Source organism: Schistocerca nitens, chromosome 7 (genome assembly GCF_023898315.1).
Source record: "Schistocerca nitens isolate TAMUIC-IGC-003100 chromosome 7, iqSchNite1.1, whole genome shotgun sequence".
Classification (NCBI taxonomy): Eukaryota; Metazoa; Arthropoda; class Insecta; order Orthoptera; family Acrididae; genus Schistocerca; species Schistocerca nitens.
The window spans coordinates 322,450,824-322,464,637 of NC_064620.1; the positions used below are offsets into that span (position 1 = coordinate 322,450,824).

The window sequence follows — 13,814 nt, forward strand, 5'->3', positions numbered from 1 at the left end:
TAACAAATGGTCTCTCTGATTATAGTGCGCAGTTAGTTAGGATAGATGACATATTACCTTGCAGCACTGATACTACACAGTGGAAGTCGGTTAGAATAATTAATGACTCAAAACAAATGTTACTAAGAATTGTTTACAAGAGATGACCCGGAATGAAATTCATAATGAACCGAATACTGGAATAAAATTTAATTTATTCCATGACAAATTTATATTATTGTTGGAAAACAGCTTTCTGCGCAAGATAATCAGGAAAGATATTAAGCAGCAATGTAAGAAACCATGGAAAACTAGAAGCACTAAATTATCTTGTGAAAGGAAAACGGAAATTCATCTTTTGGCAAGAACGAGCAGAAATCCTGCCATAGTAGCCCACAGCAAACTCTACTCAAAATTACTATTAAATATTATTAAAAAAAAATCGAGGTACATATACATTATTTCAAAAATCAATAATTCCGACAACAGACCTATTTGGAATGTAGTGAAACGAGGGAGAGGACATCCAGCCGCAGAATGAGATAAAATCATTATTGAACTGAACGGAAGGGCTACAAATAATCGGTCACAAGCAGCAAGTATATTTAATGATCATTTCTTAAATGTAGCAGAAAGCACAGGGAAACAGACCAAAAGAAAAATCATAGCAGAATGTGAAAAAGAACGACTCTCATAAAATTCTGTCATATGAACATAACATCAAATTCTTCTTCTGAAATTAAGAAAAATATATATTCTCTGAAAAATAAGAGCTCATCTGGATTTGGGGGTGTTTCCACTACAGTACTAAAGATTTGTTCTTGTCTTATCTGAAACACGAAATACATCACTGACTCAAGATATTTCTCCAGAGAGACTGAAATATGCTGTTGTTAAACATCTCTTTAAGAAAGACGATAGGAGAGATGTCAATAACTATCTACCTGTTTCACTACTGACATCATTTTGCAAAATGTTTGAGAAGGTGACGTATTCTAGAATACTGTCTCACTTGAGCAACAATAATATCGGCAGTAAATCACAGTATGGTTTTCAGAACTGTTGCTCAACTGAGAATGTCATTCGCATGTTCACTCTCCAAATTTTACAAGCATTAAATAACAATAACTGCTGGCTGGTATTATCTGCGATCTATCTAAGGATGAGTGAATCACAATATTCTCCTACATAAACTGAAGTTTTTTGGAATTGATGGTATAATCAACCAGTGGATGATATCTCACCAAAAGGATGCAGAAAGCTGTAATTAGTAACTCAGCTAATGTAGTCTGGGGAAATTGTTCTGACCGGGGAGAAATCACATATGGTGATCCCCAAGGCTCAATATTAGGTCCACTACTTTTGCTCGTATAAAACAATTTAGTTCAGCTACATCAGCTACATTTTCACTTTGAATCATTGCAAATCTCAGGGAGAGACAAATCAGTAAGTTGACATACTTTGAATATATTCATCCAGTGACATCATACAGAATGTGCTCTGGGATAATTCATCTTTAAGAAAGAAAATTTTCATTGCTCAAAAAAGGTAGTGTAAGTTTAATGTGTGGTGTCACCCACGATCGTGTTGTATGCATCTGACTAAGGAGTTGGGTACTTTCACTGCTGGTTCACAGTTTATTTATTCCCTCATGAAATTTGTTGTTTTTAATCCATCGCAGTTCAAAAGGAACAATGATGCATATAATTACAACACCAGAAGATAAAATAACATTCATTACACCACATTATGGGTACCTGTAGCACAAAAATGGGTGCACAGTAATGCAATCAAAATTTTTGATCACTTAATCAGTTATATAAAATGTCTGAGAGACAAAAAAGTAAAATTTGAGAATAAACTGAGAAATGTTCTCCTTGGCAACTCACTCTATGCCATAGGATAATTTATAGTACTGTAACGTATGAAACATGGTGGGTAGAAATTAATCACATCTGCCTTTCTTCTATCATTTCAATGATCAGCATGTAGGTGTATATAGAAAATAATTTGTGATGCGAATTTAAAATGAGTGATTCCACGTCATTACGATTTATCGTGCGAGATATCTATGGAACCTGAAACTAACTAACTAGGTATCAAAGTATTTTAAAGTTACAGGATGGTACCAGATCATAATTTTAATCTTGTACGGACGTGTGTAAAGCATGCACTGCAGAATAAATACAATGCTCTACAGAGAGTGTTTGTTATTTCTATGGTAGTTCAACCTGTAATTTAGCCTCATTCCAATCAAACCATCTGTTCTTGTATTTTCTCATACATCCAGGTTGCGGAGTTACGTAACAGACACGAAGCAGTAACTGGTAGGAGTCTGGGATACAGGTTTCACAAGTTCACCCCTCATGGTTTGGTCTTAACAAGGTTACCACTGTGGTGTCCAAATACAACTGTTCATATATTGCATATGGCATCCCTTGAAGAAAGAATTAATGGGTGTCCCCTGTAGAGACGTGATTTATAAGTGGATATCTTACAACGTACTTACTGAATTTGAGGAAATCTGTCATCCAGATTGATCTTCTTCGCCGTCTCGAAATCGCAATCGTGCCCAAGCAGCCACACCATTTCTTGTGTCCATGTCGTTCCTGTAACAGCATTTACCAATCGGTTCAGTTTCAGCAGCAGACACAGAAATTTCTATGAATGTCGCTCCATGTTTACCAGCAAACAGGGAAATTTTGTTGTGCAGATGGCACCAAAAATTCGTTTGGCTAGCGGAGAAAGCCACAGGGGCTGTTCCTTATCTGGAACAGGAACAAACAGAAAAAATTTTGCGCATAAAACTAACTGCGGCCTTCGGTCGTTGGCAAGCTACTGATTATTAATTTATCTCCGGTAAGTCGCCAGTCAGTAGTGGGGTATGCGCTGATAGTTGTCCTGCTGTATTAGAGATACTATAGAATCGAATTCCTTCTAGCTAACGTGAAAATATGGCTTAATTTTGGCTTATAGCTTGTTAATCTCTAAAAATGAGGAAGGGTGTGGATGACACATTTGCGGTTGGAGTAGTCGCGTAGCACAACAGTCTTATGTCGGATGTGCCGGTGAACCCAGATATGATTCTCCTTATGCAACTTTAGATGACAAGAACATAGTCAACTGCTTTGCTCCATGGCCACAATAGACGAATAGACTCGAATTTTCCGAGGTTTTGCACACCGAAGCCACAAAATTCTTCTTGAATTTTGTAAAATCAAGAACTAAAATTTCCTACACTATTTCAAATGTCTTTCTACAAGGTGTGTAACACAACTGGGGCAATGCAACTTTAATATGCTGTCTCCACGCCTCTCCTAATAATTCCTGGATACTACTGTAAACAAAAATTTTCATAAGATTCGACACCGAGAGTGAGAGAATAGGCGCTGATGTTCTTAACTGATTGTAATTTAAGATGGAGTTTTAATGGCCCACATTGGCGAATGAAGAAAGGACTACTTATTCATTCATTCATTCATTCGTGGTATTCTGCACATTCCATCAAGAAGAAGAACCTTCAGGGCTATGGAATGAGTCAAGGTATATACACTATGTGATCAAAAATATTCGGACACCTGGCTGAAAATGACTTAAAAGTTCATGGCCCCCTCTATCTGTAATGCTGGAATTCAGTATGGTGTTAGCCCACTCTTAGTCTTGATGATGACACCCACTCTCGATGGCATACGTTCAACCAGGTGCTGGAAAGTTTCTTGGGGAATGGCAGCCCATTCTTCAGGGATTGCTGCACTGAGGAGAGGCATCGATGTTGAACGGTGAGGCCTGGCACGAAGTCGGCGCTCCAAAACATCCGAAAGGTGTTCTATAGGATTCAGGTCAGTGCGCAGGCCAGTCCATTACAGGGATGTTATTGTCGTGCAACCACTCCGCCACAGGCAGTGCATTATGAACAGGTGCAGTCGCCATCCCCGAATTGCTCTTCAACAGTTGGAAGCAAGAAGGTGCTTAAAACATCAATGGAGCCCTGTGCTGTGATAGTGTCACGCAAAACAACAAGGGGTGCAATCCCCCTCCACGAAGAACACGACCACACCATAACACCACCGCCTCCGAATTTTACTATTGACATTACACACGCTGGCAGATGACGTTCACTGGGCATTCGCCATACCCACACCCTGCCATCGGATCGCCACACTGTGTACCGTGATTCGTCATTCCACACAACGTTTTTCCACTGTTCAATCGTCCAATGTTTACGCTCCTTACACCAAGCGAGGCGTCGTTTGGCTTATGAGCAGCCGCTCGCCCATGAAATCCAAATTTTCTCACCTCCCACCTAAATGTCATAGTACTCGCTGTGGATCCTGATGCAGTTTGTAATTCCTTTGTGATGGTCTGGATAGATGTCTGCCTATTACACATTACGACCCTCTTCATCTGTCGGCGGTCTCTGTCAGTCAACAGACGAGGTCGGCCTGAACGCTTTTGTGTAGTACGTGTCCCTTCACGTTTCCGCTTCACTACCACATCGGAAACAGCGGACAGCGGACCTAGGGATGTTTAGGAGTGTGCAAATCTCTCCTACAGGCGTATGACAAAAGTGACACCCAATCACCTACCCACGTTCGAAGTCCGTGAGTTCCGCGAAGCGCCCCATTCTGCTCTCTCACGAGGTCTAATGATTACTGAGGTCACTGATATGGAGTATCTGACGGTAGGTGGCAGCACTATGCACCTAATATGAAAAACATATATTTTGGGAGTGTCCGGATACTTTTGGTCACATAGTGTATAAGATTAAATGGTTCAGTAGAAGAAGCAAGAGAATGTATTAAACATGTCATTCCATAAAAATTAAGCAATCGAAGTAGCCGAAATTAAAAGAACTACAAAAATTCTAAAAAACAAAAACTCTTGTGATGTTGATGGAATATCAAACACAATTTTGAAAAGTTATGCCAACGTAATATGTAATGGCCTTAGTGATACAACAGTGCATCACTGGCACAGGGAATTTTCCAGACAGGTTAAAATATGCAAGTGTTAAACCACTTCATAAGAAAGTTGATAAGATGATGAGAGACACGTAAACAATTATCTTCCGGCTTCCTTACTGATATTTTTTCCAGAATGTTCGAAATAGTAATGTACTCCAGCGTAGTCTCAAACTTAAGTGGAAACAATTTATTTAGCATATCACAGTTTGGATTACAGAATGGTTGCTCGTTTGAGAATGCTATTCACAGATGCAAACCTCAAACAGCACAGGCCTTAAATACGTAAATATCACCAGCTGGTATTTTTTGTCATCTTTCCAAGGCGTTTTTTACGCTTTTCGTAAAACTCAAGTTTTATGGAAATGATGGCTTTGTGCACCGCTTGTCTGAATGATACTTAGCAAACTGAATTAAAAAGATTTTGGTGAATAATACAATGTCGGTAGGATATAAAATCTTACTGAATGAGACATTTCCAATTTTATTTTAAGTTGGTATAGATTACGACTTTCTTGATTTTTGTTGGATGGAACCTTGTTGAATATCTCTGCACTTGTGTACATAACTCCACTGTAAATCCTTGATAAGGAGACGAAAAGTACAAAAAAATAACTTTTGTTTGTTATACTGATATAGTGCAAGTCACAGTGAAGCTTAAATTGATTTTTACAACACTATACTTTACCTGCTAACTCTGTGATTACTGTTTCAGTGATCCAAGAGAGTGGAGCTAGAATTTAGCCAATTGCACTTCCTCATCTATGTATTCACTACACTGACTGATTTCTGGATACTTTCCCAGGCATGGTAAGATACACAGTGAGGAGCAGGGAAATCCAGCTGTTGCTCTAACGGCAATCACCTCTCTGACTTGTTGCTACTCCTTCTGTCTACAATGGTAGTCAGGATGGGTTACTGTGTTCTTTAGGTTCCGCGGAAGGGTTTGCAGTCTGTCGCGATGGGGGTGGCTCATGAGTACACTCTATCTTGAAGCTGCTAGCCAAGGCGATGGAAGCCTGTTGCCATCCTCACGATCCACGTTGGAGGTGGGTAGCTTCATCATCAAAGTCGCCTCTCGCCTCTTCCATCTGATGGCAAGTGGCTATCTAGTAAGCACATCAGCTTCAAACTATATGTTGTCTACTGCATTCATTTTAGTATTTTGACACTGCTGATTCGTTAAATTGTCTGAGCTGTAAGTAACTCTCATCCTCTTTTCCCCGTGTACTGATAAGTTGCCACATCACGGCGATATGGATTAATCTGTACTCACAGCAAAACCACGTAAGTTCTCAATAGGTATAGCGTATTCATGCTGTCTTGGATGGACCACAGCAGGTCTCTACATTGTTTGGTGCTGTGATCGCTTCTTCTTCACTTCCGGCATCCAACCATACAGCAAATTTAACTGACACTCCTTTTCAGGAACTGTAGAAATTGTAAGAAGTTAGTATATCAGAGCTGAAGTTTCATCGCCCCAATAGTACTACACCAGTATGTCGCCCTCTCCTTGCCTCCTCATGATTCTATAAAGAATCTGACTCCCACATGTGAAACAGCTTCAAATTATGTTCAAAATTTGTTGGAAGTCGCTAAGTGTGAGGGAGAAAAAGTTCCGAAAAAGCTTGAGACTTCGTCTAAAATCTGTTGCAAGTCACTAAACACCCTCATTCCCAAACACTGGATGAATATAGTGCGGGTAATTTGCGCGTCATGAGTTATGCTGTCTCAAGACACATACACATACTTAACTTATTTTATTAAACTTTTAACGTAAGATTGTACTTTTTGTTGTGTGTGGAAGCATTCAGATAGGCAACCTTTAACTGGGAGCAGGTGATCGATTTAGTCTTACTAATATACACTCAGGTGCTAAAAGTCGTGGGATAGCGATATGCACACATATAGACGGCGGGAGTATAGCCTACACGAGGTACAATCGTGCAGTGCATTGTTTGGCTGAGCTGTCATCTGTACTCATATGATTCGTGTGAAACGCTTTCTGACGTGATTATGGCTGCACGACGGAAATTAACAGACTTTCAACGCGGAATGATAGCTGGAGCTAGATTCATGGGACTTTCCATTTTGGAAATCGTTAGAGAATTTAATACTCCGAGATCAACAATGTCAAGAGTGGGCCGACAATACCAAATTTCAGGCATAATCCCTCACCATGGACAACACAGTGGCCGGCGGCTTTGACTTCACGACAGAGAGCAATGGCGTTTGCGTAGAGTTGTCAGTGCTAACAGACAAGTAACACTGCGCGAAGAAACCTCAGAAGTCAATGAGAGATGTACGACGAATTTATCCGTCAGGACAGTGTGGCGAAATTTGGCGTTAATGAACTATGATAGCAGACGACCGTCGCGAGTGCCTTTGCTAAAAGCATGACATCGTCCGCAGCGCCTCCCCTGGGCCCGTGATCATATCAGTTGGATCCTAGACGACTGGATAACCGCGCCCTGGTCAGATGAGTTTCCATTTCAGTTGATAAGACCTGATGGTACGGTTCGAGAGTGTCGCAGATCCCACGAAGCCGTGGATCCAAGTTGTCAACAATGTACTGTACGAGCTGTTGATGGTTCCATTATGGTGTCGGGCTGTGTTTACATGGAATGAACTTGTTTGCCTGATCCAGCGGAACAGGCCATTGACTGAAAAGGGTTACGTTCAACTACTTTCAGACCATTTGCACCCATTCAACGGTAGAATTTTTATGGATGACAATGCGCTATGTCACAGGCCACAATTGTTTGCTATTGATTTGAAGAACATTCTGGACAGTTCGTGCGAACAATTTGGCCACCCAGATCGTTGGACATGAGTCCTATTGAACGTTTATCAGTCATAATCAAAATGTCATTTCGTGCATAAAATTCTGCACCGGCAGAGTTTTTTACAATTATGAAGGCAGTATGGTTCATTATTTCTGCAGAAGACTTCCATCGACTTGTTGAGTTCGTATCACGTCAAGTTGCTGCACTAGAAAGCTCGACACGATATTAGGAAGTACCCCATGTCTTTTATCACCTGAGTATGGTTCCAGTTAGGAAAGGTTATTTCTTTAGTGGCCTGAGTTTTGATTGAGCACTTTACAGAGATCCGAAGAATTTTATGAGGATGCATGTTGGACAACATCTACATCTACACTCCACAAGCCACCACATGATTTGTGGCAGAGAGTGCTTTCTGTACCTCTTTCCTATTCCAGTCGTGAATGATCGTCGCCGAACGATTGTTGCTAAGCCTACGTGTCAGCTCCAGTCTCTCTGATTTTACAAGGGCGAAGCAATGGATTGGTTTACTCTTCTAGGAACGCACGCTGCCGACCTTTGTGGCCAAACGGTTCTAGGCGCTTCAGTTCGGAACCGTGCTGCTGCTACGGTCGCAGGTTCGAATCCTGACTCGGGCATGGATGGGTGTGATGTTCTTAGGTTAGTTAGGTTTCAGTAGTTCTAAGTCTAAGGGACTGATGACCTCAGATGTTAAGTCCCATAGTGCTTAGAGCCACTTGAACCATTTTTAAACGCACGCTATCCGAATTTTAACAGTAAAGCTTATCGTGACGCACAAGGCCTCTCTCTAAACTACACACATCAAAAAAAAGTTTTGCATCACCCCAGTTCCCAGAACTCCTGGAGATAGACGTTGACTGTGGATATTGTATCATCCCCATTGTATCAGTCCCTTTGACTGTTCGGAGATGTCACTATACCCGTCCAAAGATGTAAACAACCATGCATGAGCAGCGCCTATTAGACGGAGGGGGTCGGACAGCCGATCAGTTCCAGTCATTCCAACAGGAAAGAGGTACATGGCTCGTTTTGTCTGTAGTTCAACGATGCCTAAATCGTCAATACCGCGATTCGAACGCGTCTGCATTGTTACTTTGTGCCAGGAAGGGCTCTCAATAAGGGAAGTGTCCAGGCGTCTCAGAGTGAACCAAAACGATGTTGGTCGGACATTGGGGAGATACAGAGAGATAGGAACTGCAGATGACATGCCTCACTCAGGCCGCCCTAGGCCTACTACTGCAGCAGATGACCGCTACCTACGGATTATGGCTCGGAGAACCGTGACAGCAACGCCACCGTGTTGAATAATCCTTTGCGTGCAGCCACAGGACGTCGTGTCACGACTCAAACTGTGCGCAATAAGCTGCATGATGCGCAACTTCACTCCAGACGTCCTTGGCGAGGTCCATATTTGCAACCATGACATCATGCAGCGCGGTACAGATGGGCCCAACAATATGCCGAATGGACCGCTCAGGATTGGAATCACGTTCTGTTCACCAATGAGTGTCGCATATGCCTTGAACCAGACAACGGAGACGTGTTTGGAGGCAACCCGATCTGGTTGACTTAGAGACACCGTCCAGCGAGTGTAGCAAGGTGCAGGTTCCCTGCTGTTTTGGGGTGGCATTATGTGGGGCTGACGTACGCCACTGGTGACCATGGAAGGCGTCGTAACGGCTGTACGATTCGTGAATGCCGCCCTCCGATCGATAGTGCAACCGTATCGGCAGTATATTAGCGAGGCATTTGTCTTCATGGACGACAACTCGCGCCCCCCTCGTGCACATCTTGTAAATGACTTCCTTCAGGACAACGACATCGCTCGACTAGAGTGTCCACCATGTTCTCCAGACATGAAACCTATCTAACATGCCTGGGATGGATTGAAAAGGGCTGTTTATGAGCGACGTGACCCACCAACCACTCTGAGGCATCTACGCTGAATCGCCGTTGAGGAGTGGGACAATCTACACCAACAGTGCCTTGATGAACTTGTGGATAGTATGCCACGACGAATACACGTATGCATCAAGGCAAGAGGACGTGTTACTGCGTATTAGAGGTGATGGTGCGTACAGCAATCAGGACCACCACCTCTGGAAGTATCGATATATGGTGGTACAATATGCAATGGGTGGTTTTCATGAGCAATAAAAAGGGCGGAAATGATGTTTATGTTGATCTCTGTCCCAGTTTTCTGTACGATTTCCGGAACTCTCGGAACCGAGGTGATGCAAAACGTTTTTTGATGTGTGTACAATGTGCCACTGTAGTTTAATAAACACTTCCGTGACATTTTCGCAATTAGTAAATGGAGAGCTAACCAACTATTGGACACTGTGGTGTGTTGCTGCTTTCTGCAGTGGTCTGTGGAATATCCACTCACTTGTAGACCAGGATCTAGACATCCGCGTAGTAGGCGCACATCAAGATCGAGGCATTATGTGAGAAGTGGTGGCCGACCAAACATCATCCAGGGACGAAAGCCGGGCACGTGTTGCGACACCACGAACGGTTAGGAGCCGTCTTTTTCCAGCAGGGTTTTGATCATGTGTACCTCTGGACAATGCGACCACGTCAAGTGTGGCTACTCTGGAGTCGTGAAAGAGTTTACTGGAAAGTAGAATGGTATTCTGTCGTCTTCAGTGATGAGAGTAGGTTCTGTCTGTATGCGAGTAAGGACGTAACCATATATGGCGTGTACTTGGTGAGCTGCCTATTCCAGAGTGCATTTGCCGTGATAGACAGGCTCCACCATCGCAGGCATCATGGTGTGGGAGGCCATCAGTTATAGCTCGAGATCACGTTTGATGTTTCTGCAGGGTAGAGTAACCAGTGGCCGCTACATTGCACATGCTGTTATGTCCATGCTACTGCCGTTTCTTTGACGGGATGGTGATGTGCTTTTTCATCAGGACAGTGCACGTCCACATAAGACTGCCACAACGCAACGTTCTCTTCATCGTGAACAACAGCTGCCCTGTCTAGCAAGATCACCAGATCTCTCGGTACATATGGGAAATGACGAAGCGGGAATTTACTCTTTCTGAAGAGCGTGAAGGATCCATTGGCAAATTGCAATAAATGCAATAAAAGGCGCAAGATGCTTAGGACAGTCTATCTCTGGATGCCGTTCGCACCTTTGTGATCGTTTGCATATGAGAATACGCCTACATTGCCGCCAGTGGGGCAGTGGGGTTGGCGGGGGTAGGGGTGGAGGTACATTATGTATTGATGCACATGTTTCAGCACCCTTTACTGTGACATGTACGTTTCATCTTTTCTAAATTTATCATATATACAACAATGACGAACTACCTGTCTCGTCTCTTGTCAGTAAGGTGACCTTGTTATAGAGTGTGCTGAAATTTTTTTCCGGCAGTTTATATTACTAACCAACTAACCCAGTTAATATGGTTCATAGTCCATGATTCACATATCCAGTTGCTGGTTGCCTATCAGACTTCTTCCAAGTGTAACAAAAATTTGATTATTGACCGACTTTAAAAATTGTTATTGCTGCCATAATCCAGTCATTGACAGGTATAATCGTATGTTTAAGGTGGGGGCGGGGGTGGGGGTGAGGATGAGGGTGAGGGTGGAGTCGTAAAGCGGGTGTTTGAAAACGGAGAGGTAGTGGGATAGAATCCCGCTCGGACCACGGATTTTTGGGTCTTCGTTTCAACCTAGCCTTCCCCTCTCAACGATGTGAAGAGTCGCTGAAAACAACACGTGGTTCGGATTTCACGTTAAAATATAGGTCGCCGGTACGTTGGGAACACACTAGTAGCCGAAGTGGCATCTAATAGAATGAGTTGCACGAGGTCACTGAGTCACACAAAGTTCTTATCATCTGTGTACATAATTAAGTTTGTACGGAACCCTCAGACAACGAGTAATACTCGCACTTGTCCTGTTTTTATAGCGTTGTGACTTCTCTGTTTGGAAAAACATCTTCTGCCAAAACCCTCATGCGAATTCCGACATTATCTGGTTCAAACTCGCATCCGGCCATCCAGATTTAGGTTTTCCGTGAATTTTCCTTAATAACTCCAGCCAAACGCTGGGATGATGCCTTTGAAAGGGCACGGCCGATTTCCTTCCACGTCCTTGACACAATCCGAGCTTGCGCTCCGTGTGTAATGATCTCGGTGATGTCGAAGGGACTTTAAACCCAATTTTCCTTTCCTTTTTTAACAGTTATCTGTCTGTAACACATCCCTGAGGTACTGCCGAAGTTACTTTGACGTCTGTTCTTGATTCTGGCGTATTTAATTTAAACATAGCGGATTCATGGTCAGAGTAGTATTAGTGACAGTGGTGTTGAGAAACAGCTGAAATAATCAAAATTGAAAGAAGCTGCAGGGCCCGATGGAACCCCTATCAGATTCTATGTTGAATCTGGGGCTGACTTGGCTCCTCTCCTAGCTATAATCTATCGTAGATCCTCCGAACAAAAAACCGTACACAGTAGTTGGAAGAGAGCACCGATTACCCCCGTCTACAAGAAGGATAGCAGAAGTGATCCATAAAACTACCGTCGAATATCTTTGAAATTTTTCCAGGAATGAGGGCTTTTTTGTAGGGAGGACGCATCACGTTATCTTGGATGGAGAGTCATTGTCTGCAGTAAAAGTAACTTCGGGTGTGCCCCAGGCAAGTGTATTGGGGCCCTTGCTGTTCATGTTGTACATTAATGACTTGCGGACAGTACTAACAGAACCCCAGATTTTTTCAGATGATGCAGTTACGAGGCGTCTTCGGAAAGTTAGGTGCGAAATAGAAAACACTGGGAAAATCCGATGGAACTTTGCACAGATGTGTTGGGCAGTGTCTTTAGCGTACCTGTCGATCGCTTCACGTCGCTCTTTCCAGTTCAGAGCGCAGAGTGATCACGTAGAAATGCCTGAAACAACAGTGTATCCCGCCAGGTATGTGGATCTGGTGAGAGAGTTCGCCTGAAGATAAGCAGCCCACATAATATAAATGACATGCATTTCTTTCTTCAAGCCAATTTGCAGCCGCATTCTGCAGGGGAAATGAAGACGCTCCTGCGACGTTTACGATGGGAAGTGTTTGATCGCCTACAATACAGTCCTTAATTGGCTCCCTCCGCTGTTCATCTCTGCTCACATGAACCGCTGGCTACGAAGACGACTTTTTGGCACAAACAGACCAGCGTAGAGTATTGGCAGAAAGCACAGGCGGCTGCTTTCTGTGACGAGGGTACCGGAAAATTCGTACAACGCCACGACAAATATCTAAGTCGAAGTGGCTACTATTTACAAAGGTAGCTGGAAGGTGTGGCTGTTGCAAATAAAAAAAAATCGATTTTCGCTATGGTTTCATTTCGTGACCGATCACACCTTACTTTCCGGACAGCTCTCGTATCTGTAATGAAGTGCTGTCTGAGAGAATCTGCGTAAATATTCAGTTAGATATTGATAAGGTTTCAAAGTGATACAAAGATTGACAACTTACTTTAAATGTTCAGAAATGCAAAATTTTGCACATCACAAATCAAGAAAATTTGTTATAATGTCATATCAATGAGTCACATTTGCAACAGGACAACTCTAAAAAATAGCTGGGTATCTGTAGGTATATGAAATGGAATGATCACGTAGGTTCAGTTGGGGTTAAAGCCCGTGGTAGATTTCGGTTTATTGGTAGAATACTGGGAAAGTGTAATCAATCTACAAAGGAGACATCTCACAAATCACTCGTGCGTCCGGTTCTACAATATTGCTCAAGGGTGTGGAACCCATTCCAAATAGGACTAACAGAGGATATTTAACGTATACAGTGAAAGGCAGTACGAACTGTCACAGATTTATTTGACCAGAGGGTGACTGTCACAGAGATGATCAAAAACTAAAATGAAAAATTCTTGAAGATAGACGTGAACAATGCCAAGAAAGCCTGCTAACGAAGTTTCAAGAACTGGCTGTAGATGATGACTCCAGGAGCATACTACAACCCCCTATGAATCACTGACATATGGAACGGGAGACAAGATTAAAGTAATTACAGCGCGCACCAGAATCACACAAACAATCATTCTTTC

General features: G+C 42.8%; 1 protein-coding gene across 1 annotated transcript in view; it reads right to left on the reverse strand.

The window, feature by feature from the left end:
• The window catches only part of LOC126195334 (luciferin sulfotransferase-like), a 70,815-nt gene that overhangs the window by 43,234 nt on the left and 13,767 nt on the right, over window positions 1–13,814 (reverse strand). Inside the window, exon 3 of the mRNA XM_049933908.1 lies at window positions 2,489–2,588. Coding sequence (XP_049789865.1) covers window positions 2,489–2,588 — 100 coding nt within the window. The remainder of the gene's footprint in view (window positions 1–2,488; window positions 2,589–13,814) is intronic.